Consider the following 17,990-nt stretch of genomic DNA (forward strand, 5'->3'; position numbering starts at 1 on the left):
AATTTGTCAATACATAATATACCATCTTATAGATGTTCATATATCCTAGGTGGGTATGAGTAACACAGTTTGAAAACTATATAAAGACTTTCATTGCAAAATGCGATAAAACGCCACTATATACACCCAATTCTAAAAACGTTTTATTCCAAACCACCATATACACTACGCCAGTTTCTCTGCAATCTGCGATATATCTTCAAACAATCGTATCGCCTTTTGCTGAAAACTGAATTTGAACTACATGTGAACAGTGTCTGAGTGGTGGTGTTCGCACCATGGTTTTTATTATGGCGTTTATCGCGTTTTGTGATGAAACTTCATATAGAATATTTGCATTACATATACTGCATAATAATAGTAAATAATATAATGGCATGCAAAAGTATGAATAAATGAAACAAGAAATTGTTAATTATTTTGATTTTTAACCGTAAAATAATTAACATGATTGTTAATTGTTACGTTTTGGTGTTATGAGATGCTGTATTCTTTACAGTTGTTACCATTTGATCACTATGTTATATTGTTCTGTTATATATAGTATATTTGTAACTTAATCAGTATTAACAGAGTATCACTTTAAAAAACAAACAGCTGGCATTTATTTTTAAGTCTGGCCAGCCCTATATTTACCTCACTGATAATGAATATTCATTTAGGCTGTGAAAATTTAGTCAACCGTAATTTTTAAAAGCCAGATTAATTTTAATGTTTAATTTTAGCTTTAAATTTGGTTTTAAAAACGAATAACAATTTTTAATCCTTTATTTATCTAACCAACAAAGTTACCCTTCTACCCTCCCCCCCCCCCCCCCAACAACCGAGTCTGTTTTTACTTCATTATCATTAATATAATTTTAGCTATGATAATCTCTCACTTTTTAAAGCATGCTTTTGGTTTGTATTATTCAGTATTTATAGGACACACAAAATAATTAATATTTTAAAATTCCCTTCAGTACTTTTTAATAATTAGACTATCACTTTTATTACTATATCCATTGATTAATTAATGTGCTGAGGCATGTTAAACAAATATTCCTTTTGTTGGTTTAATTTTAGTTAGCAAAGTCATTTACTCGACTTTTTAAAATTATGTTTTAGCATAATAATGGAACACCCATTATTTTTGTGTGTGGCCCAATCAGGGAACCATATTGGGGATATATTTTGCATCAAAGCACTCCCATTAATGTGATAATACAGTATTTAATGTACCGGTGTAGTCAACAAAGTGTTAGAATTTACTTGTGCGTTCATAATATAGGGCTAGCTCTGGGTGAGAAGAGAGAAGAAACTTTCACCAAATTTTCTCTTAAACTTAAATTTTTTGAGAAACGCAGTTATTTTCTAGCAAAATATCAATTTTGCCAAATTGAAATAAAATTCGCCAAACGTTTTCAGAATTGTTAATAGGCGAATTTGGTGAGTGCCAGAGCTAGCCCGGCTCAGACCATTTTACTAGTCCTAGTGAATATAGTTACAGCCTTTTCATTTCAGAACAAAGTACAAGGCAAAACAGTCAGAGTAGATGCCATAATCCTTGGGTAAAATGACATTTACCAACATAAATCACTCTCGATACGATCTTCTCTCTACATTTTCTGTGACATCCTGGCAACTTCATTAGAGGATTGTAAATCTCTACCTATTTATATTGTATCCATTTTTCCTATTGGCTGTTTAATATAAAGAGTTTTATTGTTAACGGCTACTAGGGAAAAAGGATTTAACGTAAATAGAGAATTATAATCTAATGAAGACAGCGGGATGTCGCCAAAACATAGGAAAACATTGGAACAAAATGATTTTTGTTTAAAATGTTCCTGTTTGGTGGATTTTCACAGTGTGTTACCTTTACTAAGATTTGAGTACACAAAAAAAAACCCAGAAATATTTACCTATGTAGTAGTCAATTTAGCCGACTGAAAATGAAAACATCTGTAGTGATTAATAGTTTAGTACAACATGTATTAATAAACCCCCAATTTGGGTCACAGTGGCACAACTTTATAATTTTGTGTGGGGGTTTTTATTATTATTTACCTAACTGTATTGAAGGACTATGTTTTGTCAGTATTTTAGAGTAGTGATTTTTGCCAAATGTTCGGTTTTTAATTTATTGATTTGTATAAAAATTTTAACATTTAAATATTAATACTTTTTAAATATGTATTTTAGAGTATTATCTCTAGATAGTTTTTGTAACATCATTATAGAATATTATATTCTGTATATTTTTAAAAGTATATCTTCCTTCTTTTATAGTCATTGAACAAATTGGTTTACTTCACAAGAACGTTTTTGTCTTACTCTTTTTCATGGGTTTTTTTTATAAGATATTTCTTTAAAGAGCTCTGCAATCTCAATTATATTTTTAATTTTCTATTAATTTAACTATGTTGATTTTTCTTCCATTAGTGAACCATGCTTTGGATAGATACATTTTCTTGCAACATTTAATTCAGGTCTCATAAAAATGTTTTTTTTCTTCAGTTTTTCACTATTCCACAGGTTTATTCAAAGTATTAAAAACATGGTGTCACTATTTTGTTCAAAGTGTTAAAAATACAAAGATAGACTTGTTAACCTGATAATACTTGTGTCAGTCAGACGTACACGTAAGGAAGTAACAACAGTAGACCTCTTTAAAGGTGTAATCTGAACACTGCATAATGGCAGCTTCCCAACAATAATTTATTAACTGTTAAATATAAGCATTATATCTTCAACTGCACACCAATTTAATTTATTAGTTGAAAAACAATATTTTTATTGGAGGGTCTTTAGAGAACGACTAACGGAGCAGGGTGCATTCTGTTAAAGATGAACTCTGTAACATTATGTCAGAAGGATATTGCTAACAAGTTTGCTATCTTTGTGTAATTCATCTGTCTCCGACGGTCTGATCCAGCTACTGACAGTTAACTTTCTGGATTTTGTGAATGCACTGATTTCATAAGATTTGTTTATGATATGATAATACAGGAATCTAATCATACTGTTAATTAGGTGTTATAGCATGTTACAATGTTGATATTTCTGAGTTATTTATGCAAAGATTTTGCATGGGATTAATTAATTTACATTTATTTATTACAAATAAATGTAATAAAATGGCAAAATATGGCACTTGTAACTATGATGTTGCACCTTTAAGAGAGGTGACTGGTTACCATAGGCTTGACTATTTGTACATTCCATTTAAATATTGAAGTATAGTGTTTGGTTACTGAAAGTATTTGTACATTCCAAGTGAATTTATCCTTATAATTAAAACATATATGATCTTGTTATTTTTTTCTCTTTAAAACCTTTTCTTTCTGTTTTTTTTTGTTAATCAACCAGAACTAAAAATAACACATACTCTTGGAAAATTTTTAAAGTTTGAAACAAACCATCTCAGGCCTGTGTGTAAGATTCCCACTGAATGTGTATGTACTTCATGTAAAATCGTGATTTCCATCATAAAAAAACAATGTTTTATTTACTTAACAAATGGATCCAATATGTTGGGGTTTTTCTTTTGAAAAAACTTTTCCAGAAGAGATAAGCACTCATTGCACCCCCACTCCAATATATGACCGACTAAAATAGTTATTCAGGTTGAGAATATAGAAAATCATTTATTTTTAGGATGGCCTTCAACCATTTTCTTTTTTAAATGTTACACCCATTTATGTCAAGAGTTATGGCCCTTTGGTCATAACTTTTTCTTCTTCTTTTTTGTTTTTTTTACTTGGATATAATTTTTAATTGGTAAACTAGTCTCACAGTTTTTATTGCATCAGTTTAGTATTTTGTTTGATCACTCCTCATCAGCTAGCAATAATCATTTTCAGCCCCTGCCATGGAGATTGCCAGACAGTTTTTAATTCTCTGCAGCACCTTTTTTTTGCTGTGCACTATATTCAGTTTGGTTTTTTCTGGCTTTTTTTTTTTTGGCCATGGACATTTTCTTAATTGCTTGTTGCTTTGTTGGAGCATACATGTAGTCTAGTGTTTGTGTATTTGCTTGAGATAGTTGAATGGTTCTTTAATGGAGTTTTGGTTAAAATTACTTATTCCATACATTCTCTCTTTTTGAATATCAGTGTCTGCCTCTCCAATGCAGTTCTGATCATCTAAGAGGTGGAATGTTATAAACAAAAAACTATATATAATCTGTAAATTTATAATCATCAAAAAATGCATTTTTAGTCGCAAACTCAGGACAGTCCCTTTTAATTTCATGCATATATATATATATATATATATATATATATATATATATATATATATATATATATATACATATATATATATTACTTAATAGCATAAATCAGTTATTAGCATATTATATTGCTGCACAGAACCGTTTACCATTAAAACAGTACAAATGTTTTGGTATACGCTATCCAGTCTCTTGTTGCTAAGGACCATTCCAGAATTGAGGACATGGAGACGGGGGTGTATCCACATACCCGGTAATATAATTTTATCAAAACCAAGAATGTAATACAATATACATGTAGATAAAATTGTCGCAGATAAAATTATATTGCAGTATTATATTATTTCTTTTATATGTACTTCACACTGACAGGACAACACATACCAATCATAGAGCACTGGTTGGAGACGTAAAAAAACCAACATGCAGTTTGTGATAAATAAACATTCCATTCCTGATATAAAACATCGGATTGCAATGACGTAAAAAAGAATCCAATTGGGGAACAAGTCCCCTGATGGGGTTTGATTCTACAACCCAAGCACCTCAGGTGATCCCAACTATCCCATGTCACCAGTTCTGGAACAGCCCTTACTATCAGCTGCAGTCCAGTTTAAATAAATATTTTTTTGTAAAGATTTCTTCTTCTTTTGATATATATATATATATATATATATATATATGAGTTCAGGCACAAAACGCGATATAAACCATTTTCTTTCTAGTTTTTAGTTAAAGCCATTATTGTATGTCAGTAAGGGATAATCGTAGGCCCGCTGATTTGTTGCAAAACGTGATTGATCCGTATGAAATTGTATTGGGTAAATCCCGTTTTTTATATATATCAAACACGATATACGCCAATAAAAAAAAACATTTTTACTGAAAATGAAAAATGGATATATCGCGTTTTGGCCTGAACTCTTCATATATATATATATATATATATATATATATATATATATATATATACACATACACATACATATATATATATATATATACACACACACACATATATATATATATATATATATATATCTTAATTTGTTTTAAATACTCCCATTTTATGATAGCATTTGCATTTTAATTGCAGCAATCTTTATACGTTTTATGTAGATTTACTTACTTTGTATGTAATCTACCTCAATATGTTGTATTGTTGATATATGTAACTGCATGCTGGCACCAGTACATACACTAAAAAAAAAAGTTTAGCAATTTGATAAATGTGCTTAAACAAAAGAAAACTTGTGACATTCAAAGTGAAATTGGACAATGGTTTCAATTGATATAACATTTGTTAGTATTGATATAACATTTGTTAGTCAAAGTAACCAAATTTTTTCAATACAAATTGAAATGCATAACTGTCCTGTTGTTGAATGTAGTTTACTTAATATGAAGTACAATGAAGTTCCACCAAATTGCTAAACGTTTTTGTCTTAGTATATTTTGCACTTTGTTCATATTTCTTTGTGATAAATAATTTATACATGAGGTTATTATACGTTAATTCAAAATTAATTTGGAAAAATACTGAATGGAATTTTTATTTTGTCAAATTTTATGTATTTTAAAGATAAGTTTTATGTACATGTATGTATCCTTTATGGATATGATAAACTAAAAATATTCTTTTAATAATAAACCCAAGGTTCAGAAAACCTTTCTGTTTTAGAAAAATGTGTTTATTTTAGAGTAATCTTTTGGGAGTTGGTTTCAGCACAACACATTATGATTGAAATATGATTCTATTGTAATAGTTGAAATAAAATATTTAATATTAAATACAGTACTATTAATTGGCTTTTACAATGCTAGTTAAATTAAAATAATTTCTTAATAATATGTTAAAAATTAAGAAATAAGTTTTTCATATAAAATGTTGTTATGTTTGTTGAAAATGGACATATTTGCATCACATTTACGGGGGAAAAGGGCAATATACAAGTATTAACTTTTTGATGATGTCAACTTTTGTATTTAGCCAACATTATATTTTAAATTTTAGCTCAGTTTCTCACTCTGCCCTAGGTCAGTGAAACTCAGTGTATAGTTTACCTATGGCTGTTCTTTACAATGGACGTGAAAAGAAACCAAGTACATTTTTTGTTGAACTATTATTAATTTTTATTTTGATATTGAACATCTTAAGTTTATTGTAAGCGAGACATTTAATTCTACAGATTTTGTTTTTTTTATATATAATTATAGTAGTATTTGAGATGTAGATGAAGCTTAAACATAGAATTAATTAATTCAGTTAGTGCAAGTCATATCACATCACCAATGTTAAACATGTATAATGCTCAAGTATTTTACAGATTTGTATATTTTTTACGAATTTTTAAACAATATCACTGCAAATAATCACTGCACACCAATAAAAATTAAAAACATGGCTCATCTTGTGTCTGTTTCTGTACATAATTGTATAGGGGCGGGATCTAGCTGTTTTTGCCGGAGGTGCTTGGGTCATAGGATCAAATCCCTTTGGTGGACCTATTCTTCTGTTTATTCCCCCATCCCCATCCCAACAACTGGTATACATATCCTAGGCCTTTGTGCTGTCGTGTCAGTGGGTAAGTATATTTATCCTGCAAACACCGTTTCTATTAGCCGATTACGACACTGATTAAAGGAAAGTTATAAATTTATACTAGCAGATTATGACTTTTGACGCGACATCACATACATGTACATGTAGCTACATTACAAAATTGCTCATCTGACCTCTAGGTCATGGTCTCCATCAGTGGGCCCATTGGGCTATTTCTCGCTCCAGCCTGTGCACCACGACTGGTACATCAAAGGCTGTGGTACGTGTTATCCTGTCTATGGGGTGCTGCATATAAAAGATCCCTTACTGCTAATCAAAAGAGTAGACCAAGAAGTGGCGACAGTGGATTTCCTCCCTCAATATCTGTGTGGTCCTTAACCATATGTCCGAGGCCATATATTCATATATAAAAATGTGTTGAGTGCATCGTTAAATAAACCATTTTCTTCTTCTTTTTAGGTCATGGTAAAAAGTAGCTCAAATAATAGCTTTTCCCCTTAAATTAGGACCACTGAATCGGAAGCAGATATATGTAAGATAATTGTATGTACATTTACATCCGTTGAAAATGGGTTTTTTTGGTGTAGTTTTAGCTGTATTAAGAACCAGGTTTAAAGTTGTCCAATGTTATTGAGTATATTTTACTACTACAATTAATGTCAAACAGGAACCGTGCATTTTAATACATTTGTCCAATCTATAAACCACAAAAACATAGGAATTCAAAGAAATTTATTACCTTGTTTGTCTTGAGTACAGCCATACCTGTGTTAAGCAACCACTTAAAAAAGGAAAGGAATGTTTGACGACACCCCAGCACATTTTATTCTATGGCTGTTTGGGGTTTAATTGTTCATCCCTCTACGTTAACTTTTCCCTCTAGGAGCCAGATTTGCACATACTTGTATTTTTATATAGATAGTATATGTTTTAGTCGCCAAATGAAAACAAAACTCGCATATGCAACCAAATTGGTCGCAATGTAGAGGGCTGATTGTTATTATGACATGGTTTAAAGAGTGGAATATGGAACCCACTTCTGTCGCACAATACTATTTAACTATTACAACAGCAGTCTTTCCCAGATCAGTATACAGGCGACTACAGGTCATGGTTTATTTATCTTTAAAATACCACACACCACTGAACACTCCAATGTGGTCAGGCTAAGCCCACAGCTAAAGCTGATAGAAATGGCAGGTGTATGGTATGGATGGCTAAGGGAGACCAGCATCTGTCATTGTTGGATAGATAAGGACTGGGATGTGAAGCTGGACAGTAAAAGTTAAAAGATAGGAGCTGCTAGATGAGAAAGAAATGAGATGGAATTCCAAGGAGGGAAAAGGGGGGGGGGGGGGGGGGGGGAGAGGACATAGGATGATAAAAGAAGGGGGAATAAAGGCCTTTGATCTGCATCATCCGTAGGGCACTGGTTAGGATGGGATAAAACCCCGACAGGTCTGCCAAGGTTAATCTATCTCCTTAGCAAGTGATCTACCATACAGCTACATCCCAATTCCTATTTATCAGCTAGTCGGACTACATTAATGTTAAGTTTAGATTGGTTCAACTTTTTAAAATTGATTTATAGTGAAGAACAATATTAATTCCATTAAAAATCTTTAGTTATTGAACTAAGATATTTGTAAACTATAAAAATATATAACTGAATTAGTGTTTAATAACAGTAATTCATTTCCTAAATTTTTGACATATTATTTTGCTATAATGCACTTACATGCACTTTGCAATAAGCCTCCAGAAAATTATGGAAACAAAAAAGGCAGTTATGGTACATCTATGAAATAAATTTAATGACAATGATGTTGAACAAAATCCATTCTTCAAAAGTATTTCCCTTACATTCAAGAGTTCTTACACATTTTTCCTTCTTCTTTCATCACGTTTTACCTTCACACAATACGGATATAGGCTGCTGGAACATGACAATTTGCGAACCTTTTGACTGAATTTTGTCAAAGAAACCCAATGCGATTCACAAAATATGTGAAATACAAATTTACAGAGAACTATTGTCTTTATTTATTTTCTTCAAGGCTTTTTGGATCCACTAGTGTCTTTGGCTTTTTCCTTCTTTGCATCTTTCGTCTTATCCTTCTCTCCATCCTTTTCATCCTTCTTGTCCTTATCCTTATCATCTTTCTTATCCTTACTGTCTTTTTCTTTCTTTTCCTTTGAATCTTTTCCCTCGTTCTTCTCCGCATCACGGTTTTGAACTTTGTTGTTAATCAAGTTGTGCAGGGCAATTATTGACCTAATTAACGAGGCGACATAAACGACGAGCATCTGATCGTTAGTTTTCACATACATGGCCTTGACGAACTCCTGAAGGTTGACGTCGGGGAGGAGGTTGAAGACGTCCTGGAGCTGGTAAATGATCTGGTGGTTTATCGGGAGTTGGCTGGACGTGACCTTCTCCAGGTACAGACTGACATCGTTGATGTGTTTGTGAAGACCCTTCAGTCCCATCAGCTGGCTGGTGATGCGCTGTGACAGGGTACCAACTGTCGTGTCCTTGATATCCCTGTAATATGGAAAACTCATGGGTAAAATAAGCATTCTGAGAGTACTGCTGAAGCAATACATGTCACCTGCTAGGCCCAACAAATTCAGGGCTAGCTCTGGCATTCGCCAAATTGCCAATTGCGAATTTCAAAAACAACTGGCGAATTTTATTTTAATTTGGCAAAATAATTCCATGTAATAATTTAAATTTTGTTACAAAATAACTGGGTTTCTGCAATTTTTGAAGTTTAACAGATGATTTGGTAGTAGATCAGTTTTTATTTTAATGTGGCAAAGCATTGTAATAATATAGCTAATTTTGAATTTGAATGACGTCAAAATTCCAATGACGTCACTTTGCATCTCCTTACAATAATCATAAACTTGATACATGAGTTTTCTATTTTAAGAATGCTGGAAAAATTCCAATGCAAAATTGCTACTGATTTTTTTTTTTTTTTTAACATTACTAATGCACCTGAAAATATTGTTATTAAAATATTGTACTTTTTACGAAATATCATATTATTAATATGGATTTCAAGTGAAATTATGGTAAGATATTTATTGTGTATGAAGCCAAAACAAGGGTGTGAAAAGTGACTGTCGTTGACCTTATTAATAATGGTGTCTCCCCCACCCCCTCAGTTAATCCAATTGTGAAAGAAGCTCCTACCTTAGCAGATGCTCCACACCAACTTCCTCTGCTTCTTCGGCTCCTATCTCACTCGGTACATGATTGAAAGTCTTCGAGGTCGGGGTTCCATCCTACAAGAAGAAAACATCAAAGGTCAACTTTATAATAAAATCAAGTTAAAACAAATCTTATGAAATCAGTACATCCACAAAATCAGGCAAGTTGACTGTGTGTAGCTAGAGAAGACTGACATTTTGTTTTGTTTAACGACACCACTAGAGCACACTGATTATTAATCATCGGCTAGTGGATGTCAAACATTTGGTAATTTTTATATATTCTTAGAAAAGAAACCTGCAACATTTTCCCATTAGTAGCAAGGGATCTTTTAAATGCACCATCCCACAGACAGGATAGCACACACCATGGTCTTTGATATAAGAGTTGTGGTGCATTGGCTGGAATGAGAAATAACGGGAAAATTATCATGAATGTTTACACAAAGTTTCAATTCTCTAAGGCCTGAGCTGCAAAATACAAATAATGAGACAGATATACACATCACTATTTGTCTATAATCTTGATCTTCAAAAACTGTCTAAGTAGACTTACATCGTGCACTTCCTCCACTGAGATGTACGCCTCTGTCGGGAGACCAAGGTCTTTAGGTTTGGCATCAATCACCACCATCACCTGCAGAAGAAAGGAAGGTAAGAAAATGTACTGTCACTGGCTATTAGGTGTCTAACATATGGCATTTTCGACACTTTGTTTGGTGTAAAATTTGTTATTTATTAATTAGTTTTAGTCATATAGACTATTCTTTTAGATTATCTGTCTAGAGTAAATACAATGTTACACTGTGACTCACATGCAGGACAGAACATACCAAAGCAATAGGTGGAATTTTTTATAGAAAGAATGTTTTATTCAATGATGCACTCAACACATTTTTAATTAGTTATATGGAGCATTGGCTCTAACAAGAAATAGCCCCACCAATGGGGATTGATCGTACATTGATCACACATCAGCAAGCGTTTTACTCTTTACCACTGGTTACATACCACACCCACTTTTGATGTAACAGATGTCTACAATAACAATTGTATGAAACTACATGCACGTATGATGCAAAGTCTGTTGTGTTTAGTAAGTGCTCATAGAGATGAGATGTAATAGTGGCACCAACAGCAACTGCCATAGCTGCAATATGAAGCACTACTGGTCAGGGGTCAACTGATGGCATTCTAGTGTTTATTGGTTACAAACGTTACTGGTTTAATTTTTTAATTTTTATAACGACACCACTAGAGCACATTGATTTGTTAATCATCGGCTATTAGATGTCAGACATTTGGTAATTATGACATATAGTCTAAGAGAGGAAACCCACGACATTTTTTTCATTAGCAGCAAGGGATCTTTTATATGCACCATCCCATGGACAGGATACCACATATCACGGCCTTTGATATACCAGTTGTGGTGCACTGGCTGGAAAGTGAAAGTCTCACCCTTACTGGTTTAAATGCTGTAGGCAGGCTCAAAATTGCCATAGGTGAACATTTTGCCTTTGGCATGTAAGTAGAAATTCTTAAATGCAAACTCTGAATGCAAACTACAGGTGACTTACAGAATTAGGGTTATATCTCCTGACAAGCTCGTTGATAGCCACATCGTTGGAGTGCAACTTGGGTCCCGTGTGATACCAGCCCACAACTCGTTCTCGGGCTGCACAGAAAACAGAAACAAAACAATAATTCTCAACGTTCATGTTAGTTATTAATTGAATAAATTCATAAACTGAGTTCCAAAGAACTACATGTACTTCTGTAATATACAAGTCATGAAAATGAAAAAAACAAGAGTACATTCTCAATGTAAGATTATTAAGTTATTAATTGAACTTGTTTATTGTACAAGTTATGACATTAAACAAACATTAAGTTAATATAAACTTATAATAACTCTGGACATAATTTTTATTAGATTAATTCATACATTAACATCTACACAAGTACATGAACTTACAATGTGATGTACAAGTTATTCAAGTATCAAGCAATTATTAATATGACTCAAATAATTAACAGAAACTAGTGACTAGTGATTATAATTGAATTTTTTTTATTGGTTTGGCTCTGCAGATGCAATAATAATTTGTAAAAATCCATATAGATTGTGTGTGGAAAGACTCCCAGAACTTGTTAATTTTAATTATTCCTCTAGTTTAGACGATGGAATGGATGTAAATATTTTGGGGTTTGTGTTTGTTTACAAGAGTACAAAAAGAAAAAAGTTATTAAATTGTTATTAATGTTAAAATGAGCAATTTGTTGGGTTAATCCTGGTGAACCTGACAATTGATTGCATGGTTCTTATAATTCGCATGGTTCTTATAATTCATATCCTTCTGGAGCTACATGTAATATTATTCTAACCAATTGTGAAAACGGAAGTTGATCAGTTGGTGCAAACTGATTATAACCGAAATTCCAACTGATTCCCAAAAATAGAAGAAATTAATCAATAAATTACTTCAATCACTAGGACATTTTTCTTGGCAGTGCATAATTCTTTGAAGCTTTATTAAAGTTAAATTTCTGATAATATTCATACACACCATTGACCTTCTTGAACATGCCGTACATGTTTTCGAGGTAGTCATGATCCATGAACCAAACAGAGTTGTCCTTATCATCTTCATCAAATGGTACTGAAATAAAAAATATTTTAAAAAAAATCTTATATATGTAAAATAAAAACAAAGGAGTTGTTATAGAATATTTTTAATCATCCCAAACTGACATTTGTACACACTTCTAATAATTTCCTTGTATATTTATGGTCAGAATATTTTTTTATTTTTTTTTTATTAAATACTAACTCGGACCAATAAAGAATCATTCTTAGATGACTGTCTGCAGTTACCTGTACATGCTCACAAGTCAGAGCATTGGTGTCATTTGCAAATTTAACAAAATAAGCTTTTGAAAATTCTGTACTACAATAAATGTATATATATATGTATAATTAAGACTATTAAGGTTGATGACAAGATTTTCCCACACAGTGACACCATTGTTTCTGGTTCTGGACACAATAAATATAACATACACAGGGCTCTCACTGGAACAAATTTTAGTTTAGCCAATTGTTAGAAATTATTGAAAATTATTATAAGGAATATTTTATTAGTCAAAGAGTAAATGTTGTAGCCAATTTTTATAAAAACATTAGCAACTGGCTAATTTGGCAATGTACTCTATGCATATATCCAAATTGCAATGGTAATTTTTAACAAATGTGTGAATTGGTGATGCCGTTCACATATAAGTGTGCCGATTTTTTTTTTCCATACCTCGATTAACATAAAAAAAATAACAGACAATCCTTATATTAGTTATAATTAAATTTAAAACAATAATAACACTAAAAGCTTATATTTTATTTTGAATTATTTTTTTCATTCATAAACTACATACATGTACAATGTGTAACGCTCAATAAGATAAAGTTTGTTTTGTTTAACAACACCACTAGAGCACACACTGACTTAATAATCATTGTCTATTGGATGTCAAACATAAATTTAGTAATTCTGACATTAAAGTCTTAGAGAAAAAACCCACTACATTTTCTCATTAGTAGCAGAGGATCTTTTATATGCACCATCCCACAGACAGGATAGCACATACCATGGCCTTTGATATACCAGTCTTTGTGCACTGGCTGAAACAAGAAATAGTCCAATGGCACAATCTGACAGCCATGATAGGACATGCCATGCAACCCCTGCAATTAAGAAAATGACCATGGCAAACAATTTGCCATGGAAAAAATAGGGTCCACAGCATTTTCCACAGCAATGGCCCTGAGATTCAGATACTTAGTAATAACAGTGCAGTTACTGTTTTAATATTCATTTTAAATCTGTTTTCAGTTGACAAAGTATGTATTATTTTTAACAATAACGAAAAAATACAGAAAAAAAAATCCAATATAGTCCATTGCAAAACAAATGCTGCAAGGAATAAAAACAACTCCACGGCAATCTATGCGGCATTGCTGATTGCAATCGTAGGGGTTGCCATGGTCTTTGATATGTCAGCTGTGAAGTACTGGCTGGAACGAGAAATTGTCCAATCCCAGACCGACTACAGGTGCATCATATGAGCACTTACTACTGGGCTACGTTCTCCTCCCCCCATGAACATATCTTTATATATTGAAAATAATTTCAGTTTGATTTGATGTAAAAGTGTTTTGGAAATAACAAAGAAGCACTATTTGCAAGTTTTATTTAAAAATAAATGACTTGTAGTACAATACCATAGTGCTCAGGGAACATTTTGCTCAGTATTCTCTATGCAAGTTTCAGAGATCACTAAAAGTTTAAAACATTAAACAGTAATTGCTAATCAATTTTTAATTCACTGGAAATATTGCTAATCAAAATGTTTCCTGCATAAAAAGAAAAGAACATTCCAGGATGATTCCCTGATCGGAAAAACTATATATCAGTGATATCAGGTCCACATGACTCACAGAAATTTACTTAAAATGGAGGAAGATGAATTAACATTTGGTGCGTGTCACATGACCTCACATGTGCCAGAGCAACACAGCCAAATCATTTAATTTTTACGATTTTAAGCCCCCTATTGTTAGAAATTGTTTTCAATTATTATATTCGATCTGCAAAATGTATGCTACATTTTTGTGCCTCTACTGTAGTGAATAGTATTCATAATCCATTCATAACAATTGTAAATAATTTGGAGTGTATAAATTGTGTTAATTAACAATCAATTCATTAAAAAATATATTTTTTACAAACTATTCACTGGTATGAATGTAATACCTATTAGTATTGACATCAAGTGTTAGCGATGTGTGTGTAAAACGTGGACACGACCAGAACACTTGACAAACTGAATATTTCTTTTTTAAAAAAATATTAAAGAACGGGTTCATCAACTGTGCATATTTAAGAAACATATATTTTTCATGTAGTGGCCTTAAAAATGGAAAATGATGAACCGCACATGCACGGTACGATACTTTTTGCAAACATATGCGCCTGAACACAGTTAAAAATGTTGCACTCTTTCCTGTTTACTGGAGGGTGCTTCACTTTTGTTTACTAGAATGGATCTGTTTTACATCCACATTATTGATTTTTCAAGTTAACTGATTGCAATTTATTTTGTTTTATATATCGTAGCTGAAAAATGTAAAATAGTATTTCCGTAAATATTGTATTCATATTTTTGTCGTTAGGTGAACACAGTTTGGGACGTCAATGGTATACAGTTTATTCAAATTACTTGACTATAAAAGGGCCAAACAAAATACATCACCATCCTTACCAGCAAAACTATTTGAAACATCAAGAATGCCTTGTCGATTTGAACCAAGCAAAACACCAACAACACGTTTAACATTTCCTACTTTGCCCATTCTGTTAAAATGATCTACAACACTCAACAAAACAAGTGGATGAACCACAACTTTGTTAATCTTGCTAGGGTCTGTTGGTGGCATTTTGTAAAGGTCTAACTGACGTTTTATATTTTTCTCTTTCAAGTTTTAACTTCTTGTTTCTTCTAACTGATTAATTCTTAGTCTTAAATCCGTAAATGTGTTAAAAGTGGAATGACTTTCAATTTTCTTGAAAAGGATATCCGGTAAACACAGGAAACGGAAGACAAGTGTATGAATACAATATAAATATAAAGTAGGAACTGGGATATTTGCGTGTACCGGTGCTGAATTTCTATTTGACCTCAGTGACAGAAAAAGTGAAATATTTGTCAGTATTAAAAACGCGGTTGTCAAGCATAACTCAAAAATATATAAACATTACTCCTTCTTTATCATTCTTCTCTAGCTTTTTTTTCTTTTTTCCCCCCTTTCCTCCAAGAATGTCATAAATCTGTAAAAACCATGTGTACATGTCAAGCTGAAATAATATTGTATTTTTGTAAAATGCTGGGAGACTTAATATAGATCAATTCCAAAACCTTTTATTTTTACAGTAAATAAATATTTAAACCAAAATTGTGTGTATGTCCACATTTAAACACGAATGGCCCCCTTTAAGTTCCACCAGATGGAGGTTACGTCCCTGGTGTGAAAATTCAAAAAGTAATAGGCACCATAACTAATATATATGTATATATATATATATATATATATATATATATATATATATATATATATATATATATATATATATATATATATATATATATATATATATATATATATACAGCAGCTTTATAACTCCCTGTAAACAAGATTTTCTAAGATTTCTAGACAGAAATTAAAGCATGGTTGCATTCTTATCTGTCTAAAAAGCATGCATATGTGTTGCTGATAGTGCAGTGTGCACCTGAAACACTGGCAGCTGATATGGCCATGGGTTAAGGGGTTTGCATGCACATTCAGAGCAAGCTATTGTAACGCACGCCTGTCATACGTGCAGGTGTCACTTCCGCCGGCCCTCCGTTCAGGACTGGAAAGGCAGATGACGCACATTTAATGTCTGTCCTCTCTACAATGGTAAAGCGCTCGGTTGATGCACCGTCAGTCTAGGATAGATCCCCGTCAGTGGCCCCATTGGGCTATTTCTCATTCCAGCCATGGGCGTCCATCGGTGGGGGACAGGGGGGACGCGTCCCCCTCACTTTTCAACGCCGGGGGACAATCTATATAAGTGTTCTCTCCCCCCCCCCCCCCACACACACACTTTTTCGTTAGCAAAAGCAAGAACAACAACACCACCAACAAAAACAACAACAGCAATAACAAAAAACAAACAAAAATTAAAAATTTAACTACTAATGTGTAGCTTTATGATTTTCATTGACATTCCTTTATCACACACACACACACACACACACCCCCCCCCCCCCCCCCCCCCCACTTTTAAAGCCGGACTGACGCCCATGGTTCCAGCCAGTACACCATGACTGGTATAAATTTCAAAGGCCGTGGTAGGCGCTATCCTGTCTGCGGGATGGTGCATATAAAACATTCCTTACTACTAATGGAAACATGTTGCGGGTTTCCTTTATAAGACTAAGCTATATGTCAAAATTGTACCAAATGTTTGACATCCAATAGCCGATTATTAGTAAATCAGTGTCCTTTAGTGATATCGTTAAACAAAACAAACTTTAACTTTGTTCAGAAATACCAGACCTAGCCAGAAGGTGCAGACCAGTATGATTACCAAGCTGTGGAGATCACACAGCACAATTTATGACAACCGCAGGGACCGCAAAACCGGGTTGGGGGAGGGGCATGATGTCCACACACACATTTCACCCAGTTATTGTGATCAGAATGATGGAGATGCCATATTTGAACACCTGAATTTTATTTTTTCTCAGAACATGTATGCATCTGAACCCTCTCTAACAAATCGGGTGGATTGGACCCTTAAATTCCACACACGCACACACACATGGGCGTCAATCCGGCTTTAAAAGTGGGGGGACGTGTGTGTGTGTGTATGTGTGTGTGTGTGTGTGTGTGTGTGCTAAACGAAAAAGTGGGGGGGGGGCATGTATATAGATTGTCCCCCGACGTTGAAAAGTGAGGGGGATGCGTCTCCCTGTCCCCCACCGATCGACCACATGCACATGCACACACACACACACACACACACACACACACACACACACACACACACACACACGAATATTTACACTTCGCGGTTCACAATTTGACTAAAATCTGCTATACTAGTCTACGGACCAGTGGAGCCTATTTTTATAAGATTGCGCTGGCCGAAAATGCACATTGCAGAGACCTTATTGCTAATCGGTACAATTTAAGTGACCTATGTGGTGGCAGCATGTTTCTTCTCTTATTCTATGTTATTAAATGACTTTCCTTTTAGTGAATGGAAATTGAAGATGTATATATACGACCTACTCCCACTGGTACTCTATGAATTGCTATGCATGTATTCTGACATTCTGTATAACTTTGACATAGTCTTGGAGAGGAAATCCGCTACATTTTCCCATTAA

General features: G+C 33.3%; 1 protein-coding gene across 1 annotated transcript; it reads right to left on the reverse strand.

The window, feature by feature from the left end:
- Positions 1-7,496: 7,496 nt before the first annotated feature.
- Positions 7,497-15,640, reverse strand: LOC121388128 (26S proteasome non-ATPase regulatory subunit 7-like). Its single transcript, XM_041519351.1, has 6 exons — positions 15,318-15,640; positions 12,569-12,661; positions 11,579-11,676; positions 10,555-10,635; positions 9,982-10,073; positions 7,497-9,324 (listed from the first exon to the last, which is right to left on the reverse strand). The coding sequence occupies exons 1-6, from the start codon at positions 15,490-15,492 to the stop codon at positions 8,832-8,834; spliced, it is 1,032 nt and encodes a 343-aa protein (XP_041375285.1). The 5' UTR covers positions 15,493-15,640; the 3' UTR covers positions 7,497-8,831.
- Positions 15,641-17,990: the final 2,350 nt, after the last annotated feature.

The sequence above is a fragment of the Gigantopelta aegis genome, chromosome 14 (assembly GCF_016097555.1).
Source record: "Gigantopelta aegis isolate Gae_Host chromosome 14, Gae_host_genome, whole genome shotgun sequence".
Classification (NCBI taxonomy): domain Eukaryota; kingdom Metazoa; phylum Mollusca; class Gastropoda; order Neomphalida; family Peltospiridae; genus Gigantopelta; species Gigantopelta aegis.

Excerpts from the sequence above, each read along its gene's own strand:
- LOC121388128 (XM_041519351.1), bottom strand. The coding sequence starts at position 15,492 with ATGCCACCAACAGACCCTAGCAAGATTAACAAAGTTGTGGTTCATCCA. Across the intron at positions 12,662-15,317 it reads TGTTTCAAATAGTTTTGCTG|TACCATTTGATGAAGATGAT; the intron begins GTAAGGATGGTG and ends TTTTTATTTCAG. Across the intron at positions 10,074-10,554 it reads CAGTGGAGGAAGTGCACGAT|GATGGAACCCCGACCTCGAA; the intron begins GTAAGTCTACTT and ends TTCTTCTTGTAG.